Source organism: Gossypium raimondii, chromosome 5 (assembly GCF_025698545.1).
Source record: "Gossypium raimondii isolate GPD5lz chromosome 5, ASM2569854v1, whole genome shotgun sequence".
Lineage (NCBI taxonomy): Eukaryota > Viridiplantae > Streptophyta > Magnoliopsida > Malvales > Malvaceae > Gossypium > Gossypium raimondii.
The window spans coordinates 19,816,686-19,826,709 of NC_068569.1; the positions used below are offsets into that span (position 1 = coordinate 19,816,686).

Consider the following 10,024-nt stretch of genomic DNA (forward strand, 5'->3'; position numbering starts at 1 on the left):
AAAAAGGCACATAATTCCTGCATGCATCATCACCACTTAATCTCAACACTGTTTGGCTGTTCATTGAACCGAATCTCCACTTCACATAATAAACAAATCAAACAAATGGGAAATACAAGAAAAAACAAAAAGGCAAAAAGCATCTTAGTCACATACACCCCTCCCCTTTTATTTCTTTCAGTCTTTTGGTTTTCATCAACAGTGAAAGTATATTGGAATTGATTTGTAATAACAGGAACTGCTTTAAATTATATATATGTGTGATTTTATTTTCGTAATAATTAAAATTGATAAAAAGTAAACGGGGTATCAATCAATACCCGAATTCGTACTACGTACCAATTCGCAATTGCAGTAGTACTAGATAGAGAAAGAGGTTGCAAATACTGAATATGGACAACTGAACCACTTGCTTATTTATTTATTTATTATTGTTGTTGTTATTTTGTGTTAGCATTTTCCTGCCTATATAAGAAGGCGAATCCTGATTCAGAAGTTGTAAGCTTCAGAGCAAGTAGTGGAGAGGTAAAAGAGACAGAAAAATGGGAGACCAAACATCAAGTGCTTCAGCTTTGTCTGATGTGTTGAACAAAGCGAAGCCATACTTGGCTATCATATCTCTGCAGTTTGGATATGCCGGGATGTACATCCTCTCCACCATTTGCATGAAGCATGGCATGAGTAATTTCATCCTCGCTACCTACCGTCATGTTGTCGCCACCATTGTCATTGCACCCTTTGCCTTTGTCCTTGAAAGGTTCATTTTTCTCCCCAATCTCACTACACACTTTCATGTATAGACATGTATATATAATCCCCAGCCTCGTTGCTGCCTTTGCCATTCGTTTGTGTATGCAGGAAAATTAGGCCAAAGATGACCCTGCCTATCTTCCTCAGGATTGTGGTTCTTGGCTTCCTGGAGTATTGCTCTAAACTTATTGCATCTTTATTGTGCATTTACTAAATGCATGTCATTTCTTGATATATCTATGGATACAATATGAAGAAATAGAGTTGACAGTGGAATATATATGCGCAGGCCAGTGCTTGACCAAAACTTATACTATCTGGGAATGAAGTTCACAACAGCAACATATTCATCTGCTTTCGTCAACATGCTTCCTGCTGTTACTTTCATAATGGCCATGATTTTCAGGTAAAATCCATCACTTTCATTAACATATGCCACCTCCCACTACACCACACCACATCAGATAACTTAAAAGGTTCCATCATGATGTTCATACCATCGATAAGATTGAAGGAAACTATCATTTTTTAATACGAGGAATTATTTATGTCAAATAGGTTGGAGAAAATCAATTTGAAGAAAATACACAGTATTGCAAAGGTGGTTGGAACTGCAATCACAGTGGGGGGTGCAATGGTGATGACATTGTATAAAGGCCCCATTATTGACTTCGTCAAGTCAGGAGGAGCCACACACCATAGCACTAATACTGAATCTGCAGATCAACACTGGGTTTCTGGCACCATTATGCTTCTTGGAAGTATCGCTGGCTGGTCAAGCTTCTTTATTTTGCAAGTGAGTTGAAATATGTCAAGTCTCTTTCAATAAACAAAATTTATTAAACTACTTTACTGTTTACGAGCTAACGTTAATCGGTTATTGTTTCTGGTTCAGTCCTTCACATTGAAGAAGTACCCAGCAGAGCTCTCTCTTACAGCTTGGATATGTTTCATGGGAACGGTGCAAGATGCAGGGCTGTCATTTATCATGGTTCGTGACCTAAGTGCCTGGAAAATAGGCTTCGACTCCAGGCTTCTTGCTGCATCTTACTCTGTAAGTCCCTTTTCTTACCAGCCATGATGCTCTCGAAAAGTGTTACGAATCACAAGTGCTTAACACTTCAATATAACCTATGATTGATTAGGGAATAGTGTGCTCCGGGATAGCCTATTACGTGCAAGGCATCGTGATCCGGCAAAGAGGGCCGGTTTTTGTAACAGCTTTCAGCCCCCTGTGCATGATCATCACTGCTGCGCTAGGGACCGTTATTTTAGCTGAAAAAATCCACCTTGGAAGGTATGTATGATATTAACAGCAGTCTAAAATTTCCTGCATTAAACAATTAGTGTTCTAATTCTCTGCTTTTATTAACCATCCATTAAACAATTTAGAAGTCTTATTCATTTAGTGGATTTCTGCATTGGTATTCCTTGTTTCACATTGCTCATTTGTTTCTTCTTTATCTTTTGATTGGTTGATTTCAGCATACTGGGAGCCATTATCATAGTCTCAGGCCTTTACACTGTGGTTTGGGGCAAAAGCAAAGATGTGAAAACCCCAGAACTTGAAGGGAAAAGCAACGGCCTGCAGGAATTGCCAATCACAGACAATGGTAGATCAATGAATGTTGTTGATGGAGCTGCGAATGCTGTTAACATTCCGGATTCAAAGAACACCTACAGCACTCGAGGAACATAAAACAATATTGATATTTCCTTCAAAATGCTGATATATTTCAAGCAGAGTTTGTTCTTCCCAAGGCGATAAAAAACTACTATGTAACCCACCCCTCCCACAAACTATTTTCTACCTTTAATAATCATCTTTTGATTGTACTGTTGAGGCTAATTTGGTGAGTAAAAACCATGAATCAATCGCGGTTTGCTTATGCTTTCCCCCAATTATTCCATTTCCGTACTTCTTTTTTTCTTTTTGGCTTAAGCTCATCGGATACTATAACAAAAAGATCTACTGCAAAAGTCAAAATAACTTGCTCCATGAATTTTACTGCTATCTCAAACTTTCCACGTTCATCATTTGTTCAAGCGTATGGAGCTTTTTTTGCTTCTTTTTCACATCCTGATAGCTACATTGCTATATATTTGCTCTTCTTGTTTATGACTTCGCAAGGTGAAGATATAAAAGCTAAAAGAAAAGGTTAAATTCTGCAATTAGTCCCTGCACTTTGAGAAAGTTGTGGGTTTAATCCATGTACTTTAATTTGATTATTTCTAGTCCCTGTACTTTTCAAAATTTAAATTTTCAGTCGTAATCAAACAATAACTGTTAAATTCATTAACTTCTGCTATTTCTAAAATTTGATCTCCAAATATATTATCATGTGTGTAATACCATGTCAACTTGTTATTTCCACATATTACTCACTAAAAATCCAGTTGATGGATTAACGACGGTCATTTATGTCAAGACTGAAATTTTAAAATTCAAAAAGTAAAGAGACTTAGAATGATCCAATTAAAGAATACAAACCAAATTTACAATTATACGTGTGGTACAATACTAGTAATTACAACTATTTGAGTAAGGACTAAAATTAACCAATTAAAAACAACTAGGATTGAAATTGATCAAATTAAAGCATAAGGGCTAAATTCACAATTAAGAAAATAGCTTAAACCCATTATTGGTTTTTAACTATTTAATCATACCAACGTGATAATGTTTGATACATTGATGGTATATAATCTAATCCAACAATGCATTAAATATAAATCCATTAGAAGGTTGCATTCCCACGTTCTTCCTAATAAACTTATTTTAATAGCAACATTTTCTTTTACTGGAAGTCATTCCAGTCGCTCAATTGCTTGCTTAAACCCCGTTGCTGGTTTTTAATTGTTTAATCATATGGAACATTCCACTTTGTTTATGATTAACCTATTTTAATAGCAGTATTTTCATTTTACGAAACTGATTCACTTGAAAACATTTTTTTCTTAAATTTAATTTTATGGATTCTTATTCTCCGCTATATATCTCCCTTAATTGCGGTTGTTGGTTCTTGGGAATGTCACACAAACATACCTGCAGACAAGTCTTCACTAAAAGAATGGAAACGCAAGCCTCTGCGTACACTCCACATGATGGTATTTTGAATAAGAAGTTGGAATACTATGCATAAAGAAACTAGACAAGTGGGTTGCAGCTTCTAATGCTATTTCATCACAACAAATTGGTAGGGGCTATAATAAAGGAGTCAAGAATTGACAATTCTAAGTTGGATACCTAGTTTTAAGGTGTTGTGAAGCAATACCAAACTAGCAGGAGAATGCAAAAAAACTCTCACCAACACTTGGGAAAACAATGTTGAACTTTCACGAGATTAGTGGTGCTTATACAAGCTTAAGAATTCACAACTATACCAATAGGCATGATACCATTTATGCAAAAAACTACAATATTCAGTACTTTTAAATATACACTAGCCATGTTTAGGCTTATATTCAAATTACTACCATATTATCTATTAGTAAATCTTACTCTATAACTTTCTCCATATTTCCTTTTGAAACTTTAACTATAATATCGTTTTGCTTTGACGGTGAATTCTTTTTACTATGAAATTGTACTGTGTACACTATGTATTCGGCCTGGAAGATCATATTAATTAACTAAAATCACTCTTAAAGAGAAGATTCCTCCCCCACACATCAATTACATGCCTTAACCCAGTATTTTAATACTCATCATTGTATTCACTGCCCCCACTCATATTTCAACAACATTTTTGGTCCAACAGATATTTAGTGAAATGCGGATTCTATCTCCCATGAATTCAAATAAGTAACTTGGTTGTGTATTAATAATCTTTGAACCATTTATTTTGATTAAAAGTATTTGAATTTTATCATGTCATATTTAAATATACGTCATGATGGACACGAACATTTTAAAATAAAACTTGATAGATAAGGATAGGTAAGGCATAATAAAAGGATGTTTTTTTTTTCTGAAAGATGCAAAACAAGTGGTTGCTCCAAATTTGTGCTACGTAAAAAGGGTAGCAATTTATTGAGAGTGAAGTGAAATGAAGAGACAAGAAGCAGGGGCAGGAATAAGAATAGTTGTATGTTATTTTTATGCAAACATTCGAAGCTATATTGAGAAGATATAAAGTGAGAGATGCCTAATCTAATTAGTGATTATTAATCAGCAACCACTTAAATCCAATTATCATCTTAAATTCTTATTATTCTAATCTTACGAAGAATTCCAGATATCCGAACTTGAGCAATATTCAGTTTGGGAAGATGCTCTAAGCAATATAATGTTTGTCTAATCATAAATATATTATTCTTTGTCGACGTCACTTGCACTAATTACATTAGTTTTGTTCTCTGTCCTTTCTGAAAGATGCTACCATTTCTATATTTCTAAGCTTACAATTTATTACCCCTTTGTAAAAACTCTATTAACAAATGGGTACGGTTCAACCAATTAGGTTTCTAATTTTCAGTTTAAAATATTAAATGTAAATAACGATTGTGAACGGGGTTTAAAGTTATACTAGTTGGGGAGAGGGGATGACTCACCTTTAACTAGTTGAAGTGATTGGTATTAGAGAATCACTTTTTTAATTAAAACCTCTTCAGTTGGATCGAGTTATTGCGGAATTGGATTGTTTATTGGTATGATTCTTGACGATTGTTTTATGTTACGATCATATTTTAGATCGTTGTCCTTCCAATGGACTTGTTGGGATGTTAATAAAGTAGTCTTACTACATGCAAACCACACTAAATGAAATATACTCCCCACTAAATACTTTGATTACTATTGATTTGATTCTTTGATGCATCATGAGAATAAAGGACCACGAATGAAATGTATGGGATAAATCTATTGACTTGGGTTAATTATCCCTCGCCTATGTCTCTTGTGTTTGCTTTTATTTTTACCAATCAGTTGCCATGAGTTCTACCAAATCAGTTTTTTAACTGACAATAAAAAAAAGAATTGGAAAGTGAAAACAAGGAGACCATAATGAGGGTGAATTCCGTGAGTAACTGGTTTTAGGGAAGCAGTTGATTTTGGAAATGGTAGCCACGCAAAAGCCACATTGTTTCTTTCTGCATGCAACATCCGCACTTAACCTAAACATAATTTGGTTGTTCAATGAATCCAAACCCCACTTCCCATGATAAATAGTGTAATTAAATTAAACAAACGAGAAGTAAAAGGAAAGCAAAAGGCAAAAGAATCATATGAACAGATAGCCACATAAACACCCGCCTTTTTTTATTTTATTCTTTTGATTTTCATCAGCAAAGCGATGGTATTCGAAATGATTTGTGATAATGAGGAATTTTTTAATCTTTATTAGTGGATAAGTGAGTTTTACATTTATGGGAAACACTACACTTGCTTCTATTAATTTATTATTATTATTTTGTGTTTGCATTTTTCTCCCTATAAGAAGGCCAATTCTGATTTATAACTTCCAAGCCTCAGTGCAAGCGGTGGTGGAGAGATAGAAGAGAGAAAAATGGGGGACCAAACATCAGGTGCAGCAGCTTCCTCTAATGTGTTGAACAAAGCGAAGCCATACTTGGCTATCATCTCCCTGCAGTTTGGATATGCAGGGATGTACATCCTCTCCACCATTTGTATGAAGCATGGCATGAGTAATTTCATTCTTGCTACCTACCGTCATGTTGTCGCCACCATTGTCATTGCACCCTTTGCCTTTTTCCTTGAAAGGTTCATTTTTCTCCCCAATCTCACTACACACTTTCATGTAGAGACATGCATATATAATCCCCAGCCTCATTGCTGCCTTTGCCATTCGTTTGTATATGCAGGAAAATTAGGCCAAAGATGACCCTGCCTATCTTCCTCAGGATTGTTGTTCTCGGCTTCCTGGAGTATTGCTCTAAACTTATCGCATCTTTGTTATGCATTTACTAAATGCATGTAATTTCTTGTTTGTTGATATATTTATGAAGAAATAGAGTTGACAGTGGAATATATATGCGCAGGCCAGTGCTTGACCAAAACTTATACTATCTGGGAATGAAGTTCACAACAGCAACATATTCATCTGCTTTCGTCAACATGCTTCCTGCTGTTACTTTCATAATGGCCATGATTTTCAGGTAAAATCCATCACTTCCATTAACATATGCCACTGCACACTACACCACACCACATCAGATAACTTAAAAGGTTCCATCATGATCTTCATATCATCGATAAGATTGAAGGAAATTATCATTTTTTAATGGGTAATTATTTATGTCAAATAGGTTGGAGAAAATCAATTTGAAGCAAATACACAGTGTTGCAAAGTTGGTTGGAACTGCAATCACAGTGGGGGGTGCAATGGTGATGACCTTGTACAAAGGCCCCATTATTGACTTCGTCAAGTCAGGTGGAGCCACACACCATGGCACTACCACCGAATCTGCTGGTCAACACTGGGTTTCTGGCACCGTAGCGCTTCTTGGAAGTATCGTTGGCTGGTCAAGCTTCTTTATTTTGCAAGTTAGTTGAAATATTCACGTCTCTTATTGAGCAAAGATAGTTCATTAAAACTATTTAATTGTTTACGCGCTAACGTTAATGGGTTATTGTTTCTGGTCCAGTCCTTCACATTGAAGAAGTACCCAGCAGAGCTGTCTCTTACAGCTTGGATATGTTTCATGGGAACGGTGCAAGATGCAGGGCTGTCGTTTATCATGGTTCGTGATCTAAGCGCCTGGAAAATTGGGTTCGACTCCAGGCTTCTTGCTGCAGCTTACTCTGTAAGTCCATTTTTCCCCATCCATGATGCACTCTAAACGTCTTACTAATCAGTAACCACAAATGCTTAACACTTCAAAATAATCTGTGATTGATTAGGGAATAGTGTGCTCCGGGATAGCCTATTACGTGCAAGGCATCGTGAGCCGGGCACGAGGGCCGGTCTTTGTAACAGCTTTTAGCCCTCTATGCATGATCATCACTGCTGCGCTAGGGGCCTTTGTGTTAAATGAAAAAGTCCACCTTGGAAGGTATGAAATTAACAGCAATCTAACATGTTCCTGCAACAACTTGCACTTTGATCTTTAACAAATATGTTATGATAAGAAATTTCACTGACACATGAAATAATATTACGGTGCACAATATATCAAAGTTTTATTAGAGAATATTACTTTTGCAGATAGTGACAAAATGCACTGTCAAGTAGTTCTCTTTGCTTTTATTAACCATCCATTAAACAATTTAGAAGTCTTATTCATTTAGTGGATTTCTGCATTGGTATTCCTTGCTTCCCATTACTCATTTGCTTCTTTATCTTTTATTTGGTTGATTTCAGCATACTGGGAGCCATTATCATAGTCTCAGGCCTTTACACTGTGGTTTGGGGCAAAAGCAAAGATGTGAAAACCCCAGAACTTGAAGAGAAAAGCAACGGCCTGCAGGAGCTGCCAATCACAGACAATGGTAGATCAATGAATGATATTGATGGAGCTGCCAATGCTGTTAACATTCCAGATTTAAAGAACACCTTCAGCACTCGAGGAACATAAAACAATATCCAATATTTCCCTTAAAATTGATATGTTTCGAGCAGAGTAGTTCTTCCCAAGGCGGTAAAAACTACTATATATGTAATCCACCCCCTCCCTTTAAGTACTTTTGTAACTTAATAATCATCTTTTGATTGTACTCTCTTTTTTTTTTCTTTAATAATCCAGTTTACTCTTGAGGCTTTAATTTTGGGAGTAAAAACCATGAATCAATCGCGGTTTGCCTATGTTCTTTGTCCGAATATTCCGTCTCCATACATTTTTCTGTTGTGGCTTAAACTCATCCGATACTATCTACTGCAAAAATAAAAATAACTTGTTCCATGAATTGTATTGGTATCTCAAACTTTTTAAGTTTATCCTAATAGCTACGTAGCTATATATTAATTCTACTTGTTTATAACTTTGGCAACGTGAAGAATATGAAGGCTAAAATAGAATTTACTTGAACCCCATTGTTGGTTTTTAATTGTTTAATCCTACGGAACATTCCACTTTCTTTATGATTAAACTGATTCTTATTCTCCGATAGCTCCCCTTAATTGCTTGCTTAAAGCCTTAAACCCCATTGTTAGTTTTTTAATTGTGTAATCATGTGGAAGAAAAGCCACTTTCTTCAAGATTAACCTATTCTAATTTGGATTCTTACTCCACAATCAGCTCTCACTTAATTGGTGGAAGAAATGGTTAGAAAAGGCTAGCAGATATCATATGAAACAAAGAACCAAACATGAGTTAAAAAGAAGAAACAATTGTTTTGGACCAAATTGAATGATGCCATCCATAGATTGTTTTAAGATTATTCGAAATCTTCATTCTTCACTCACAATTCATTATGACATAATAGGTTAAATTCTACTATTAGTCTTTGTACTTTAATTTAATCAGTTTTAGGACTACTTTTCGAATTGATCAAATTTCATTCTTGTACTTTTTAAACTTTGAAATTTTAGTCCTGACCCAAATAGTAGTATTTAAATTCATTTGGTTGAATTCAATTACTAGCATGTACTATGCGTGTAATTGTATATTTAGTCTATATTTTCTAACCGGATCATTCTAAGTCTCTATAATGTTCAAATTTTGAAATCTCAGTCTTGATGCAAGTTATTTTTGTTAACCTAATAATTGAATTTTTGTGAGTAATACGTGGAAATAGCAAAGCTTACTGTCACACCTCGAAAATCGGGTAATTAAATCGTGGGCTCAAGTGAGGAATCAAAATTAGTGACATAGAAAATAAAATAAAATAAAATATTAATTAGTTAATAATAATGGTAATTGGGTTAATAAAAATATATTAGTGAGGATTAAATCAGAACAATTTTTAAATTAGAGGTCTAATGTGTAAATTAGAAGATTTAATTGAAATAGGAGCTATTAGAACAAGGGAGGTAATAGTAGGGGGCTTAGGGGAAAATAGCCCAAATTTTAAAATTTAGTTGGCTATATAAGACCACCAATCGTCCCTTCCCTCCACACTTTCAACCATTTCAAAAATAATATAAGATCTTAAATCAAGAGTTTTCTCTCAAATTTCCCTTCATCCTTTTTGTAACATCCAAAAATTCCCTTAGTCAAAAATAATATACGATAGATTTTTTTAGTGACATAAGATATAGATTTTTTTAGTGACATAAGATATAAAGAAAGTAAAGAATAAAGGATGTTAGAGGAAAATGAAATAAGAAGTATGTTGTGAAATGTTAATTTGAGTCGGGATTAAATCGTAAAATAT

General features: G+C 34.9%; 1 protein-coding gene across 4 annotated transcripts; it reads left to right on the forward strand.

Moving 5' to 3' along the window:
* Positions 1–470: 470 nt before the first annotated feature.
* On the forward strand, positions 471–8,473 carry LOC105769646 (WAT1-related protein At4g08300). Of its 4 annotated transcripts, none has more exons than XM_052631440.1 (7): positions 471–757; positions 6,574–6,636; positions 6,751–6,867; positions 7,018–7,255; positions 7,357–7,515; positions 7,613–7,764; positions 8,073–8,473. In XM_052631440.1, the coding sequence occupies exons 1-7, from the start codon at positions 543–545 to the stop codon at positions 8,284–8,286; spliced, it is 1,158 nt and encodes a 385-aa protein (XP_052487400.1). In that variant the 5' UTR covers positions 471–542; the 3' UTR covers positions 8,287–8,473. The 4 variants fall into 4 exon arrangements, with proteins under 4 accessions (XP_052487400.1, XP_052487399.1, XP_012445869.1 ...); XM_052631439.1 differs by lacking the exons at positions 6,574–6,636; positions 6,751–6,867; positions 7,018–7,255; positions 7,357–7,515; positions 7,613–7,764 and adding exons at positions 859–921; positions 1,040–1,156; positions 1,309–1,546; positions 1,646–1,804; positions 1,896–2,047 and having other exon boundaries at positions 487–757; XM_012590415.2 differs by lacking the exons at positions 6,574–6,636; positions 6,751–6,867; positions 7,018–7,255; ... (1 more) ...; positions 7,613–7,764; positions 8,073–8,473 and adding exons at positions 859–921; positions 1,040–1,156; positions 1,309–1,546; ... (1 more) ...; positions 1,896–2,047; positions 2,236–2,639 and having other exon boundaries at positions 490–757.
* Positions 8,474–10,024: the final 1,551 nt, after the last annotated feature.